Below are 17,459 nucleotides of genomic sequence, written 5' to 3'. Positions count from 1 at the left end.
ACTCCAGTATCTTTTGTAGATCGGCTAGATGTTTTGTGATATCTCCAGACTTAATCACTACATCATCAATGTAGATCTCCACTAATGTGCCGATGTATTCATGAAAAATAAAGTTCATAGCTCTTTGATAAGTAGCACCGACATTTTTCAAACCAAACGTCATGACTATCCACTCAAACAGCCCTACATGACCTGGACATCTAAAAGCAGTCTTGGGAATATCTTCTTCAGCCATGAATATTTGATTGTAACCTGCATTACCATCCATGAAGCTGATAATTTGATGTCCGGCTGCAGCATCAATCAACAAATCAACAATCGGCATTGGATAGCCATCCATCGGTGTGGCTTTGTTAAGATTCCTGAAATCAATACAAACACGAAGTTTTCCATTTTTCTTATAAACAGGAACCACATTAGAGATCCACTCTACATATCGACACTGCCGAATAAACTTTGCCTCAATTAATTTAGTTATTTTGGCCTTAATGTCGGGAAGTATATTAGGGTTGCATCGTCGCGCTGGCTGCTGATGTGGCCGAAATCTAGATTTAATAGGTAACCGATGTTCAACTACCGATCGGTCTAATCCAGCCATCTCAGTATAATCTCAAGCAAAACAATCTTTATACTCTTTTAACAAATCAATTATTTGCTGCTTACACTTGGAATCTAACTTAGCACTAATAAAAGTAGGTCTTGGCCTATTGCCATTACCAATAACTACTTCTACTAAATCATCTGCCGATGTAAACCCTTGACCTAACTTTCCATCATCGGCAAACCTATCCATTAAAACTCTTCTTCAGAACCGACTGCTTGGATCGGTGGAATTTCATAATCAACAACTCTAAGGAACTCTTTTTCCCAAACTTCTCCTGATATGCATTTAGTTCGCTCATAAGTATCTGATTCTGCCGATGCGATAATATAAGAAGAATCACCAGGGACAAACTCAATCTTATCCCCAATCCACTGTACGAGGCATTGATGCATTGTAGAAGGAACACAACAATTAGCATGAATCTAATCCCTCCCTAGAAGCAGATTATATGCACCCATGCCATTAATAACAAAGAACGTCGTCGGCAAGGTTTTGCTACCGATAGTCAATTCAACGCATACTGCCACTTTAGCCGGTGACACATTGCCTTCAAAATCCTTCAGCATCATATCGGTTTTGGTTAAGTCTTGATCTCCCTTACCAAGTTTCCGATACATCACATAAGGCATAATATTAATCGCAGCACCTCCATCAATAAGTATCTTAGATACAGGCTGCCCATCAACTCTGCCTTTCACAAACAAAGCCTTAAGATGTTGTCTCTCGTCATCGGTAGGTTTCTCAAAAACAGTCATCATTGGATCTAGTGTCAACTGAGCTACTTGATCAGAGAGAACAACTTCTTCCTCATTATCAGATAGTGCCAAAAATTCTATCGGCAACATGAATACCATATTAACATCTGCCGATGGACCCTTATTTTGTGTTTTACCTGCCACTGCTGATGACCAGACCTCTCATTGGAGGAATTTTCCTCTTGGTATAAATCCTCCTGATGCTCACATTGCATCCTCCTTTTCTGTGTCTTTGTCAGACCCTCCGGGCACCATCGAGGAAACTTGGTTTTCCAAACCGGCTGATAACAGGTCCTAGTTGATTCTACACGGCGTATATTAGGGTCCCTATAAAATATTTCTTCATCGGGAACTCTTGCGTTTGCCATCTCCTCAAGCTCCTCTTGATTCCTTGGAAAATATCCAGCGCGTTTACCAAGCCTCTCATGTACACTAAGTCTGCCCCCCAGCCGATCATGCACTGATGCCCTGCCTCTGATCGGCTCATTGATAAATAAACCTTGATTGCCAGGTTGAAACCTCCTTTCTGACCGATTGACCCCATAATAACCATTGCACTCAGGGCAATTTTCAACAGTTGGCAATTTAATACCTTCTTACCAGCAATGAATGAAAAACGGGCACTTCCAATGATTTTTATGCCGATACCATTCTTCCCGATGTCTCTCTTCTTGCTGTTGTCGATATCGGTCCTCACGCTGACGCCAACCCTCCTGCTGCCTTCGATGAGTAATCACAATGCCAAGTCAAGGAGGATTTTTGGAACTACTGCTTTCTCCCAGCAAGCCCTTACTTTTTGCATCATCGGTAGTTATCCGATGTTGGGGATCTACTGATGCGTTTTTCTCAGCAGCCTCTGATGTCAATACCTTGGTCTTCCCTTTGGCCTCCAACATATTTGCTGGAAAAGGGTGTTGATCAATTTTCATCGGCTTCTGGGCTTTGGAAGTACCAAACTTAATTCTCCCAGATTCAATAGCCGATTGTAACTGTTGCCTGAACACCTTGCACTCATTTGTACTATGTGAAGTTGCATTGTGCCATTTGCAGTACAAGATCTTCTTCAACTCTTCTGCCGATGGGATAACATGATTAGGTGATAGCTTAATTTGGCCCTCTTGAAGCAGAAGATCAAATATCTTGTCGGCCTTGGTGATATCAAAGGTAAACTTTTCTGGCTCTTTCTGACCAAAGGGACAAGATATCGGCTTTTTATTCTTAACCCACTCAGCTAAGCCGATAACTGGTTCTTCATCAGAATCAGAATCTCCTGCTTCTTCAACAAATGATACTTTTTTACTCCAATTCTTTTTAGGTTCAAAAACCCTAGTATCTTGATCAGAGATCCTTTGCATAAGATGACTGAGGCTTTCAAACTCCTGAGATGCATATCTGTCTTTAAGATGTGGCAACAACCCTTGGAAAGCCAGATCGGCAAGCTGCCGATCATCCAGCACCAGACTGTAGCACTTATTTTTTACATCTCGTAGCCTTTGCACAAAGCTTTCTACCGATTCATCATTACGCTGTCTCAATTTTACTAAATCGGTAAGCTTCTTTTCATGGATTCCAGTAAAGAAATACTTATGAAATTGTTTTTCTAGATCAACCCAAGTAATAATAGAATTTGGTGGTAATGAAATGAACCATGTAAATGCTGATCCAGACAAAGATGATGAAAATAATCGAACTCTTAATTCATCTCTGTCGGCTGCCTCTCCACATTGAATAATGAAGCGATTGACGTGTTCTATTGTTAATGTATCATCTTGCCCAGAGAATTTAGTGAAATCTGGTACCTTGTACCGATTTGGGAGAGGAATTAAATCATATGCAGGAGGGTATGGAGTCCGATAAGAATAAGTATTGACCTTGGGCTTTATCCCAAACTGATCCTTCATAATTTCTGCTATCTTATCGGCCCAAAAAGCATCAGCCTCCTGCTGACGAACTGGCTGAATTTCTACGGGAGGTGCCTGCTGATATCCCTCCACATATCTTTGTGGCCTACGATCTCCAGCAATCGGCATATTTGTCGTTACTTGTGGTCCATTAACCTGTTGGAAAGAATTCATCGGCTGAGCTGCCGATGCTTGATTCTGGAAACCAGCTTGCATATGGCCTTGTTGAATCCCTGCAACCTGCTGATTTTGCTGAACTGTATGTTGAACAGGTAACTATCCTGACCAACCATTATTAGAACTCATCGGTACAAAACTTACCGATGGCTGGTAATTTGCTGACATTGTTGGATAATTATAACCAGCTTGAGGCATGAACTGAACCCCAGTTTGACTCATAGCAGGGGTTTTCTGCTACATCGGCAGTAAGCTTGCCGATGTACTTGAATTGGGTGTTTGAACCAAAGGCATCTGGAAACCTCCTGGAGTTGGTTGCATAGTAGTTGCTGTGGCATATTGAGGCACTTGAGCCATCGGCGAAACAGCCGATGGTATAGGAGCTTTTCCTACTGCATCAAACACTTGAGGCAACCCAGGATTGAAAGCAGATGACTCCGGAGGCATACCATATTCCCACCAATTAGCAGGAATCTGGCTATTCTGAGACACAGGGCCTGACATAGCTGATGCCGATAGATCTGTATTAAGCTGAACTCGTCCTCCTAGTAGTACCAGATCTGATCGTATCGGTGTAGATTGAATATTAGGTAAGCCTATCGATACTGGAGGGGAAGTAACTTCTGTACCCACAACGGCCGAGGGAGCCGATGGAGTATTGACAGATGCCAGCTCTGGTTGGTGATAGGCGGGCCCAACGTAATGCGGTGACGCTTGTCCTTCTTTGAGAGTTCGAACCACAGCATTATGAACAGTATTGGACAGCACATTGGAATGATTAATCAAAGCATGATTTACTGCAGAATTAACCATCTCTTGAAGTTTACCAGGATTGGAGTCAAAGGTAACCTGCCGAGGTAACGGCAAATCTTGCTTCTGGATGACTTGTCCACTCTTGTTCAGGCTAAACAATTTCAGACAAAGCTGCTTGTATTCTTCTACAGCCTTTTCCATAGCCTGCCTCTGCTCTTCCTTAAGATCTTCTTCTGATACCGCGATAATGTTCTCTGAATTGATCTCGGAATTGAACATATTGATTGGATTGATTGGTCCCACCGAGCGTGCCAAAAGATGTGTTGATGCAAAAGTGGATCTGCAAACACAAAGGGCTAATACCCGAATCGATATCCAAAGCGTGCCAGTCGATTTGACCTGTTAATCGACAAGAATGAAGATACGAGCACTTTGGTCCTGACCACAGCGATACGCCCGGAAGTCACGGCCAAGAGGTACTCACGCGGAACTTGAGAATCGCCGAAGGTCGCACTGAAGCTATGCAACTCGCCGAATCAATGAGAACTCGTAAAAAGGAAAAATATGCAAATTGACGAAGTTGCCGAAAAGTAAGTAGATGCAAATAGGAGTAAAAATTGGTTTTGATATTGATTGATATGTCTTTATTACATTGCCCCTCACTCTATATTTATACCCTGATCTAAAGAGACATAACCAAACACAACTAGGACACCAAGCCCATATCTAAGGAAACACGTGACTCTTACATGAATCATACTCTAACAAATATAGAAAAGGAAATCAACTCCTATCTATTTCCCTATCTGCCTCAATTACGATGGAAATCTCATCGTCCTCCTTTCCATCGGCATACTTTCTGTTTCATCCGCAGTAGTCTTCAAGCCTTCTTTCATCGGCATCGACAATAACATCTTCAACCTTATCGGCAACGCCCGAGTCTAAATCAACCTTTCCATCGATCACCACCATTCATCGGCAACCATCTTTACAAGCTGATTTTCATCGGCTGTCAGCGTACACAGTAACTTTCCTCTGCCAATTAGCCCACTCTGATCATTTTGATACGTGCAAAAAACGGTGTCAACACCCTCTCTCGACCGTTTGTAACCCCTACTATGAATTTTTCAGTGCTAGTAACACGAGCAGCAGCAACGAACTGGACGTAGGGACATTCCGCCCGAACCAGTATAAACCTCGTGTCCTCTTAGCACACCATTCGAGCCAAACGCGCAATATTAGAAATTTACTCGTTGATGTTTACTCGAAACACTGACAATATGTTGCAACAGTATGTTTTAAATGTTTCATCTGTGTCCGACGTATGTTGCATCTAAGTGTTCATATTGTAAGTGTTTTACAAAGGTATGGTGAGTGATGGGTGCACAGCCTAGGTGCTGGGGGATGGGGCGCGGTAGAGCTGGGGACTAACGGATGGGAGGCGCAGCGAGCTAGGGGGTGGCTCCCGAGTCCCGCCCACGTAGAGAGAGAGGAGAAGGTCCAAGGGAAGGAGCGGGACGCAGCGACGGAGGCAGGATGCGGTCCCCACGGGCGCTAGTTCCCAGGTGAGTACGTGAAAAATAGGCGCGGGTAGAAGTGCGCGAAGTGTAAGCGCGCACTGGGGAAACGAATCTGCCCGGTCCACGGTGCTATCCAACGAATTAATATCCGATCCGACGTCCGGCGCCAAGAGTTCCGTCTTTCTTGGGGCGCTGCCAGTCTGCCGTACCAAATTTAGGCCCCGTTTGCGTACCCTTAAATCCGACTTGATCCGCTTCTTTTTTTATCCGAAACAGTATTTTTTTCTCATAAATTTCTCCAGATTCATCCAGCTTCTTTCGAATTTCCTCCGAGGGAACGAGCCTCAAAGGACTTCCACCCGTGTCCTGTGTCCCACACAGAAACACACACCACTGTGCTAGAGTAGGTTAGGAATACCTGGATAGGCAGATGGCCGGCTCGACCGACCTCTCGCGCTGCAGGAGCGACCACTATCCCATTCCCATCGGTGCTGCAGCCAGCAACAGCACCCCTGCGCTTGCGGCCGCGGACCGGCGGACGATCGTCGCTGCGCCTGTCGTCCCCCTCCGCCTCCACCTGCATCTCCGCCGCTTTCGGCCAGTCACCTCGCGCGAACGAACGCAAGCTCGGTCGGTCGCCCATGTGCAAATGCGATCTGCAACCTCAACCTCCACTCGCCTACACAAAGCCGCGAGCTTTCCGCGACGCGACGGTGGGTCGCCCGCCCGCAGCCCGCAACCATCTTTTAGGTCGCCTGCTGTTGCTGTTGCTGTTGCTGTTGCTACTGGCCAGTACATGCAATGCATCATGCACGCGAGAGCAACCGGTCGGCGGCGACGGTGCGCGCTGCCTCCGGTAGTGGGCGCCGCTCGTGCTGCACTAGTAGCACTGGTCACGATCCCATCGTCCTGCCTCCTCCTGCGCCCGTGTGTGTCGCCCCAGCAGTAGCCCGTAGGTGCTAGGGTGATAGGTACGCATGCTAGCGCTGCAGGTCGAAATGGCACTGCACTATAGCGCGCACGCGGCGCGCACTGCTCCACCTCTAGAGCGTGCAACTGTGCCGTGCGTGCCGCACCACTGACCACTGCGCCAGCACCCAGCACCCAGCACCCAACAAATGGCTGTGAACACTGTACAGCGATGAACAGTTGTGTATGTGCTGCTTCGCGCAACCAGCACCCAACAAATGAGCCCGTGAACAGTTGCACTGTGTGCTAGCTCGGCTTTTGCTCTGTCTTAACCTGTGGACTGTGGTGGTGATGACTAGAATAGTGAGTGGTTCGGAAGGTCGCTCTTCTGCATGCGAATCATAGTTGACCTTGTGCTGGGAGGACCATATTGGCTTTCGTTTTCATGGCTAGCCCGTAGAGGCAGAGCAGATGCAGATCACTGGTGGCACAGCACAGGGCACACTATTGCAGAAGCTTGGACAATTGGTGTGCCCTTTCCTTGCTTTCCAGCTGTAGGAGCAGCGCATCGTTTCGTCGTATATAAAGGGGCCATTGCTACGTTTCAGCTCCTCGCCACAGTTGACAGTCCTGAGCTGCATAAGGAAGGAGACTCTGCCGGCTCACTGCGCTGCTTAGTAGACCAATAATGCCTAAGCTCAGGTTCATCTTCACCGTTATCCTTGTGGTGTTTCTATTGTTCAGTGCATCTTCAGGTACGCCTCTTCACAGTCTGTTTCCTTGTGTTAGATGTGTATTTCCCTTGACGGTTAGTTAGTCGTACATGATTCATGTCTGATTGAATGCAGGACGAACTACAACTACACAAGCCAATGATGCAGAACCTTTTGAAGTTATTGAGGTCGGTATATGCTAATCTTGGTTGAAACAGTCTGACAGAAATAAGAACAGTTGGTACCTTTTTTGTATTAAAAAGTGAAATCTGTTTGGCTGGTATTAAAGCCGGCTAAAGTTGTTTTGTTGTGAGAGAAAAATATTGTACTAGCTGATAAGCCGGCTGATAAGTTCAAGCGAACAAGACCTTAGTTCAATTCAACCTATAACATGCTTCTGTAGAGAGAGACACTGAGAGAGAGAGGTGTAGAAGATCTCTGACCGTCGGGCTTGGAGGAGGATCCGTCCATGGCCATGTCGGTGAGGTAGGGCGTCAAGGAAGGAGAAGCAGGGGAGTCCGGCGGCGGCGTAGATGTCGGGTGGCGCAGAGGCGGCGGTGGACTTCCCGTCACTGACAGCACTCCTCTTGATTGGTCTAGGATTAGGAAGTAGGTGGGGGCGTCCGGTGGCTAAGGTGAACCTCGTATCCTGCGCCCTGGCTCCCACCTAACTCTATATGGTGCTGCGCAACTGGGGTCCACCAACCTTGGTTTGGTTGGATGCCCCCGATCAGGGCACTGGATTAAGGTCCGACTGGACCGTTGGCCCGAGTCGGATTTGATCAACTCTAACAATCTCCCCCTTGATCTCACCTCATATTTAAACTTAACTTTCTTTATCTTTTTCCCATTCCATCATAGATCAGTGCATAGAGTATGCTTCATCGTCACGGTCAGTTGCCATTAGATTTAACAGCTACAATGCACCTCTCTGTTTTTGAAACAGATACTCAACTAGGCCATTAGTATCCAGAAATCACAGGCTTTCCCGTAAACCCATGTCGACTGTGTGTTCTCTGAACGCGCTGGGTGGTAAGCCTTTGGTAAGCGGATTTGTAAGTACTTACTCGGTACTTATGTGCTCAATGCCTTCAAAATGATTCTGGATTTTCTCCTTTACAACATATTACTTAGTGTCAATGTGTTTGGCAGCACACTTGATCTGTTGTCTTAGGAGTTAACTTAATTTAAATGGTTATTGTTGTTTTCCACCATTGTTAAATCCGGGTACAAATTTCCTTAACCTCTTTTGCCTGTTCAAGCCTCATGTCAAGCTATACTATGGTATGCATCACTAATGACACCATAACTGTTTCTTTGGAGCTTTTCCACAATAATACTCCAACTGCGAGTGTTAGCAACTACTGTGGATTTCACTACACCTCGCCATGACTTAACATTTATACCCTCAACTATTTGAGAGTACTTATTCTTTCTTACTTAGCATGAGGCCTATGATACTTTACAAAATTGCAAGACATTCTCAACTCCATTCCAGTAATCTATATCTTGACTGGACTTCTGCCAAAATATCCCGGATACATAAACTACGTCAGGGTAAGTTTTTACTTGTACTTGTACACTCATCAAGCTTCCAATAGCTGAAGCATATGAAACCATGTTCATTTGATTGATCTCATATCGGTTCCTGGAATACTTAAAGTTCCCAAATCTATTACCCTTGACTATAGGAGCAGGCGTAGGTTTACCCGCATGCATACTTTATTTCTTTAGAATCTTTTCTAAGTATGCCTTTGCGATAGTTCTAATACCCTATTTTCTTCTATCTTGGTGAATTTCGATTCTTAGAACCAATGACGCTTCACCAAGATCATTCACATTGAAACTTGAGGACAAAACTTTTTCTTCTCCAATGATAGATTAACATCACTACTAGTGAGTAGAATGTTATCTATTCAACCTCTTTGCGTAAAGCCTTTTGCTACAAGTCATGTTTTATATCTTTCTACATTCCCTTTGGAGTCATATTTTGTCTTGTAGACCCATTTACAGCCTACTATTTTGGCTCCATTAGGAATTTTATCTAAATCCCAAACATCATTGGTATTCATCGAATTCATTTCAACTTTATATCTTTCTACATTGCCTTTGAAGTCATATTTTGTCTTGTAGACCCATTGGCAGCCTACTGTTTTGGCTTCATTAGGAATTACTTCTAAGTCCCAAAATCGTTGGTATTCATCGAATTCATTTCAACTTTCATAGTTTCTTGCTATTTAAACAAGTAAACGCTTCTCATGGCTTCTTCAAATGAGATGGGATCACCCTCTATTTGAATTTCTTTACTAACATAGACTTCATAGTCTTTGGAAAAACTGGTTTACTAATTCTTTGAGACCTTCTGGGGCCTCAGCTATTGATACTTTCATATGGGACTGTTGTTGCTCTTCATTGCCAAGAGGCAATTGATTCTACAGGCTCATGTATTACAAGATCCTTGTTTATATTATTCATCTTCTTCGAAGAGCCAACAACATGTGTTGTATTAATCATACAACATCAACAGGTATTAAGAAACTTGCTGCTCCTGAGTCACTGGAGTGGGCACGCAGTTCCTCTTCTCTTTAAGTCTTAGGTCTCTACATACCTCTACATACCATGCTCCCCCAGATCTTTTCATCTTTTTCTAAAAATGGTGTTTCTTCAAATATCTTATTTTGGGTTTAATCTGTTAACATCTTTGAGGCTGACCACTCTATCTTCATGTTGCAACTTTAAAAGGTTTAGGAATTTAGCTATTTCTCTGCTTAGGGTATCATTGTTGTAACCGTTGTACTCCTTCAATGGTCTCTATCTCACTCTTAATGAAGAGTATCTTTCTTAATTAATATTTATCTCACTCTTAATGAAGAGTATTTTTCTTAATTGATCTTAATATTCTCCCCCTCGAAACATGGCATGAACTTTACTGCCATAATTTCAATAACTATTCAGAAAACCTGTGAACGAAGAGACATATATAACTTACTTCATTCATATGATTATGTCATGTAAACAAAGTTATTTCTTGATCCGTTTAGGAGTACACTTTCCTTATTTCACTTCAATAGCTCAACGAGGTCATTCATTAGTTGTACTTTTGCAAGTCACGCTTGCATCTTTTCTTATCCTTTAGTTAGTATTGACCATGACGATGCATTTCTTTTATACCAAGGTCAATACTAGAACAGTATAAGAGCTACCCAAGCTTCTCTCGCTATACGGGATACAAAACATGTGAATCATCAGAAAACTTTTCCTGCCATGCAGGATTGACTAGCATCAGTACTATACCAAAACTACTCCCCATACGGGATACATCTATACGAAAACTTAGTCATGGCGACTAAAACATTCGCTTATACTTCATTTTCCAATTAAATCTTCCCGTTGATTTCAATTTAATCAGAAAATTAGTAAACTAACAAAAAATTATCTTGAACTGGCTTGACTCAAGCCTTTCCATTCACGTACCCCAGCATTGTAGCCCGTTGGCAAGCAGCCGAGTGATCTCGTGGGTTAAAATAAAACATACAATATGTTTCTGCATCAATTCTATATCATTGTTAGACAGAAAATAGAATTAATGCATAAAACTCATAAATTAACTTGAAATCCATATAACTACCCTTCAAAATTAAATTCTCCCGTTAGTTCGAATTTAATTAGAAGATAATCAATATCATTACAGCGGAAACTTGATAATAAAATACATTCTTTTAGTTCAGGAACATTTCTTGGTCCTTATCTACTCTCTGAAAAATTGATCACTTTGGTGTAAAATTTATCAGAAATTTAAACTTCAAACTTAAATTCATTATAATATTGTCTTCATCAACGTTGGTCAGAAAATGACAATACTACAATCTTATTTAAACAAAAAAATGGACTACCCCTCTAATTAAATTTCCCCGTTGGTTTCAATTTAATTAGAGGATCAACATAATCATAGTTTACTAAATATAACTGCTCTTCGAATTAAATTCTCCCGTTGGTTCGAATTTAATTAGAAGATTATCAACATTAAACTTTGCAGCGAAAACATAAAAAATTATTTATCCACTTTTCAGAAGCATTTTACTTTACCCATCTACTCTTTGAGAAAAGTATCTCGTTGGTTCAAATTTTGACAGAGATTCAAAACTTGACAAAATTCATCAAAATTGCTTTTGAAAATAATAAAAACAAAACTCTGCGTTTACTATTTATTTGGCTTGGCCTGACGATACTGCATGGCCACAATCTGGGCCTGGGCTGGCATAGCCGCCCGCTGCGTGCTCCCGCCTGGGCCGAAAACTAGCCCGGTTGATCTGCGCCGTCTATTTTCATCCGACGGCCACGTGGTGATCTCGGACGAACAAAACCCCGCGCGGCGGCGTCTCCCGCCGAACCCTAGGTCATTCGGGTCTCCCTCTTCTCTCTCTGTCTCCCTCTCCTCTCTCGCGCCGTAGCCGAGCAGAGTGACTGAAGGTGCCCGCGGCGGAGGAATGGCGCCGTCGTCGGCCCTCTCGCCAGCGCGCGCTCCCCAATAGGTGAGCGCGCCGTGGTCGAGCAGCCGAGCGGCGGTGCCATAGCGCAGCGTGCAGCCGTGCCCAAGCGAGGCGTGGAGCCGGTGCCCGCGGCGGAGGAATGGCGTCGTCGCCGGCCCTCTCGCCGGCGCGCGCGCTCCCCAACGGGTGAGCGCACCGCGGTCGAGCGGCCGGGCGGCGATGCCATAGCGCAGCGTGTAGCCGTGCCCTAGCGCGGTGTGGAGCCGGTGCCCACGGTGGAGGAATGGCGCCGTCGCCAGCCCCCTCGCCGGTGCGCGCGCTCCAGAAAACGGGTGAGCGCGCCGCCGTCGAGCGGCCTGGCGGCAGTGCCCTAGCACAGCGTGCAGCCGTGCCCTAGCGCGGTGTGGAGCCGGTCCCGGAGTGCTCCAGTGAGTGGAGGCCGGCGAGGTAAGCCGCCTCCCTAGCCCTTCCCCTTCCCCATCTTCTTTTCTCTGTTTGGATCTTCTTTTCTCTTGTTCCCGGAGCAAGTCCGATCTAGGGTTAGGGATAGGTTAGGGTTCGGGTTGCTGTTCATCTTCCCCGATGGGTTAGGGTTCGGGTTGAGTCACTGTTCTTCTTCCCGATGAGGGTTAGGGTTTCAATCCGAGCCAGATCGAACCCTCTGCTTCTCTTTCTTTTGATTCGAACCGGATCTATCTCATCTCCTTCTAAACTGCTACTTCCCCTACCGGATCTACCCTAGAGCAGAGGCTCTGATACCATTGTTAGATTCTTTGGATCATCTAGGTGTAGATTGGAGGGTGAATTCATTACTGGTTTAGTTCAATTCGACCTATAACATGCTTCTGTAGAGAGAGAGAGACAGTGAGAGAGAGAGGTGTAGAAGATCTCTCACCGTCGGGCTTGGAGGAGGATGATCCGTCCATGGCCATGTCGGTGAGGTAGGGCATCGGGAAAGGAGAAGCAGGGGAGTCCGGCGGCGGCGTAGATGTCGGGTGGCGCAGAGGCGACGGTGGATTTCCCCGTCGCTGACAGCACCCCTCTCGATCGGTATAGGATTAGGAAGTAGGTGGGGCGTCCGGCGGCTCAGGTAAACCTTGTATCCTGTGCCCTGGCCCCCACCTCACTCTATATGGTGCTGCGCGACGGGGGCCCACCAACCTTGGTTTGGTTGGATGCCCCCGATCAGGACATTTGATTAAGGCCCGACTCGACCGTTGGGCCGAGTCGGATGAGATCAATTCTAACAAAATCGTGTTTAAGAACCATCGTTCAGGACTAATTGGTGCTCCAGGTAGGAGTATATTTAGTCTTTAGCTAGAAGTTGACTGTGAAACTAAAACTAGCTATTGGGGAAATATACATAGTAGCTAGACCTATTGTTAGATTTTTGCCTCTGATAGGAGGTCATACAATTCTGTGACATGTGCTCTTCTGATTTTTTAAGGAGCAGTAGAGTACAGGAAAACTCATCCTTCCTGTGATGCTGTTCTAGACGTTTGGTTTCGGTTCTGTTATTGTTATCTTTTCAGTGAAAGCTTTAGCTGCTTGCTACAATTCAATCAGTGGGCTATTATTTGTTTCGATAAAAAAACTTTCCAAAGATTAGATATTTTAAAATGACAGTTCCACCCTATTCACTAAACTCCCCAAACGCAGAGACGCAGCAGGAGGGTTCTGACGGACGTTCAGGATTACGACTACGGTGGGTCCAACCCCAAACATGATCCACGCAGGAAGCCAGGGAATGGACACTGATCACGTTACTTCCAAGTTCCATCATCCTGCATGGCCAAGAACAGGATAAACGTCCGGTGACTGATGACACTCTGGTGTCACTGGACTGGTATCTAATCTTGCTGAGTTCATGTAATGAGTAGAATCAGAATGGTTTGATCCCATGCATGTATACACCTAAGTCACTTTATTATTATAAGGGAAAAACTAAGGCCAGCCAGTTGTGTTGTTCAGATGAGATAGCTTTTTAGATATGGAATAAAGATTCAGAATGTTCTGTCAGTTGAGTCACCAGACTTTCTAACTGCTCTGCTCATGACTTCTCAAACCATGTATGAGATGTCTCTTAGATTCTCTCTCACGCAGCCTCTAATACTGTTCTCAGTGGGATCGCTATAAAAAAATATTTTTGGACCTATTATTGTTGTGCACCACCTGATTACCCTGAGATGGGTCTGCCTGACGCCATAGATTCAGAAAGAGCACTCTAATTTCAGGACAATTCACCCTGTTCGTTTGTTGGTTTCAGCCAGGCTTACTCAACCAGCCAACAGTGTTTTTCTCTCACAAGAAACCAGCACCAGCCAGCCCAAACCAGCTCAGAAACCAATCAGCGAACACGCTGATTGTCTCTGAAATTTGTCCGTATCTTCCAGGTGACGTGCTAAATGTTAGCTTGTCTCATATCACTATCCACCACCTAATTCTGAATGATAATTCAGTGTTCCAAAGGGAGAAAAAAAAAGGGGAACTCTCAGAATATCTGAAATCTCGAGGCTGGAAACGGTGCTACGTCGTTTGCTGCTGATCGGCTCAGCGCAACTGGAGATTAGATACAGAACTGTACCGGTGCCTTGTCCTTGTACCATTTCGCTTCTCCTTTTCCGGAACTTTCTAGGAGTTGAAGCTCTAACAGCCAGCAGCAGCCTTTTCTATTCCACTTTGAAATATTCAAACAGCGCCCTTTATTACGCTATATTTCTGACGATATATTGCCCTTTAAACGCACTCTTCCTCTCTGTTAGTATATGCCGGGCAGCTGCCGGTGGTTTCAAAAAAAAAATATTTCTGTGACTTCTACTCTGATTGCAGAGGAAGAATGGCAAGCATCAGCACTGGTCAGGGTCAAACGAGACGGCTTCAGCCTCAGCCTCCAGTACCTCTATGATAAGCTCTATCTAATCTGGTACCTGGTCATCCTGCGTTTGGTTCGAGGATGAAGTTGGATGGGATATGACGATTCATGGATATTGGAATAAGGATATCCATGATGTATGTTTAGTTGGATAGATGAGACGAGTCATTTTTCTGTTTGGTTGGATGAATGAAAGTGGATGGGATAAGAATAGTTGATTAATTATATCTATTATTTAAAAATAATGACAACTAATTAGACACTAATAAATATGCACTAATACTAATTTTGTAATAATAATCACTAATTTAAATTGAATATGTTAATTAGCACCATTAGTAACCTAATTAGCACATGAAACATGCACTAATCAATGTATTATCATTTATCAAAACTAATCCTACCATCATAATTACTAAGTAATAATATAACATACTAATAATTCTTAATTTATTTACTAATGACAAAGATTAGAGATAAGCTGGTCCGTGAGATTTTAACGAACCAGGAAATCAAGCATCTTGTGGTATATTCTTTATCCAAGGATTTTCTTAACAAGTGATCCACCAAACCAAACGCTAGCATATATGCATATCAAGCAACCAAACACACCCTCCCAGACCGTGACTAAGCTCCTCGCCAGCCTCCGCACAATTGAAGAATACTACCATCGTAACTAAATATATACTGTATTAAGTAAGGTGATGTTTGAGGGATCGGTTAGCCTAGCCCGGCCAAACGCGTGCCTAGTTTAGGATTTAGGACGAAAAAGAACGCAAATAAAAAAAATATCCAAAGGTGTGCCGTGTGCTGCTGTATGTTATACCACAACACAATACACAATGTCATCATGCAGTCGGTAGAGCCACTGACTCGTTCCGTGCTCTCCTCGTTCATTCTCCATGATCACCTTGTGGAAAACTTGCTCCACTGCAAGGGTTCCAGCATGTCAGCACAGGTCGGCCTCGCCACCGTCAAAGCCTCAAAGGCAGGTTCCATCCCATGGCCTCACCAATCGATTTGGCTGGAGGAGAGCTTCAACCTGGGCGCCGCTTCGGCATGGGGTCCCATAGGAAGCCCGGGCTGTGCAATTTGCTCAAATGACCAAATGAACGCAGTTTTGTGTAAGATGGCCCAGTTCCTTCATTATTAATACAAATGTTACATCACCACTTGCAATCTTTTGGGGTGGATGTACAATGCCCTTTAGGCGCTTGAGCACACAGGACCAGTGTTTTCCTAAACGCTAAACGATAAACAGTCGGTCACCTACCGTTTAGTCATTATTCGGGCAAAACGTCCCATTAAACGGACTAAACGGCCAATTAAACAAGGTAAACGGGTGATTAAACAGAAACGACGCACCACCGTGTAGCGTTTACACGAGCTAAACAACCGTTTAGGCGAACAGTGCACAGGACTTACAGTCAGTTACAACTACAACCAGGCAGAACCTAGTTTTAAACATTATTATACAAGCAAAAAGCTCCATATTAATCGTTGAAACTTAGCCAAAACAAAAGAAACTATATAATGTACAGATGAAGAATCGTGTCCGTGCTGGTCAGCCTTCAGCTGTTCACTTGGTCATAAATAATCATAAATTTTCAACCAGAATAATATTATTTCCTCACACTAAACTAGCTAGCAATAATAATCCAGGATCATATGTGATCGTTTTAGCCCAGCCGAGCAGTCTGCTCGCCGTTCGGCAAATGCTGCTACATCCTAGAAATGGAAAAAGTCTACTTAACCCCCCAACCTTTCATACTTGGTCTACTTCACCCCCTCAACTATGAAACCGTCTGTTTTACCCCCTGAACTTTCCAAAACCGTCTGTTTTACCCCCTGAACTTTCCAAAACCGTCTATTTTACCCCCGGGCGGTTTTTAACAGCGGTTTTGCTACAGTAACGGTGGGTTTGCTACCGTAACTGTGGGTTTGAATTTCCTTTTTTTATTTTCGATGAATCTTTGAAAAATCACAGTAAATCATAGAAAAATCATAAAATAAAAAATCTAATTTTGTTAGACTCCACATGAGTAGATCTACATAGTGAATATATAATACGGTATGCTTTAGTACAAAATTTTTACTGTAGCCTTAGATTAATTGGAAAATCTAATTTTGTCCGTAATTAATTGGAATAATTCATAGCTGCAGCTTCTATGGTCCAATTATGGTGAAATTTTTATGGTACGCTAATTATTATATGCTTTAACTATAGTAAAAATTTCATACTCATTGGACTATGTATAACTTAGTTATAGATAAATTCTAATTAATTACAGACAAAATTGGATTTTCCAATTAATCTAAAGCTAAAAAAAATTGTACTAAAGCATACCGTATTATATGTTCACTGTATAGATCTACTCATGTGGAGTCCAACAAAATTAGATTTTCTATTTTATGATTTTTCTGTGATTTACTATGATTTTTCAAAGATTCAGCGGAAATAAGGAAAAAGACAAAACTCCCGCCACTGTAGCAAATCCGCCGTTACTGTAGTAAAACCCCTGTTACTGTAGCAAAACCGTCGTCAAAACCGCCTGAGGGTAGAATAGACGGTTTTAAAAAGTTCAGGGGGTAAATCAGACCGTTTCATAGTTGAGGGGGTTATGTAGACCAACCCCCATAGTTGAGGGGGTGGAGTAGACTTTTTCCTCCTAGAAATTAAAATCATCATCAATGCCATCGTAGGCTTCTGCGCCATCGTCGTTATAGCCCCCATAGGTGTAACCATCATCAACTGTTTCACCATC

General features: G+C 43.9%; 1 protein-coding gene across 1 annotated transcript; it reads left to right on the top strand.

Annotated features, from left to right (window-relative positions):
- Nucleotides 1-7,234: 7,234 nt before the first annotated feature.
- Nucleotides 7,235-13,835, top strand: LOC136514957 (uncharacterized). Its single transcript, XM_066508655.1, has 3 exons — nucleotides 7,235-7,374; nucleotides 7,468-7,520; nucleotides 13,482-13,835. The coding sequence occupies exons 1-3, from the start codon at nucleotides 7,308-7,310 to the stop codon at nucleotides 13,578-13,580; spliced, it is 219 nt and encodes a 72-aa protein (XP_066364752.1). The 5' UTR covers nucleotides 7,235-7,307; the 3' UTR covers nucleotides 13,581-13,835.
- The last annotated feature ends 3,624 nt before the right edge of the window (nucleotides 13,836-17,459 follow it).

Source organism: Miscanthus floridulus, chromosome 17 (genome assembly GCF_019320115.1).
Source record: "Miscanthus floridulus cultivar M001 chromosome 17, ASM1932011v1, whole genome shotgun sequence".
Classification (NCBI taxonomy): domain Eukaryota; kingdom Viridiplantae; phylum Streptophyta; class Magnoliopsida; order Poales; family Poaceae; genus Miscanthus; species Miscanthus floridulus.
This window is presented reverse-complemented; position numbering and strand designations above follow the sequence as displayed.

Bases quoted from the DNA above. Each gene is read 5' to 3' on its own strand.
- LOC136514957 (XM_066508655.1), top strand. From the start codon at position 7,308: ATGCCTAAGCTCAGGTTCATCTTCACCGTTATCCTTGTGGTGTTTCTA. The intron at 7,375-7,467 runs GTACGCCTCTTC...GATTGAATGCAG, and splicing joins ATTGTTCAGTGCATCTTCAG to GACGAACTACAACTACACAA. The intron at 7,521-13,481 runs GTCGGTATATGC...CCCCAAACGCAG, and splicing joins AACCTTTTGAAGTTATTGAG to AGACGCAGCAGGAGGGTTCT.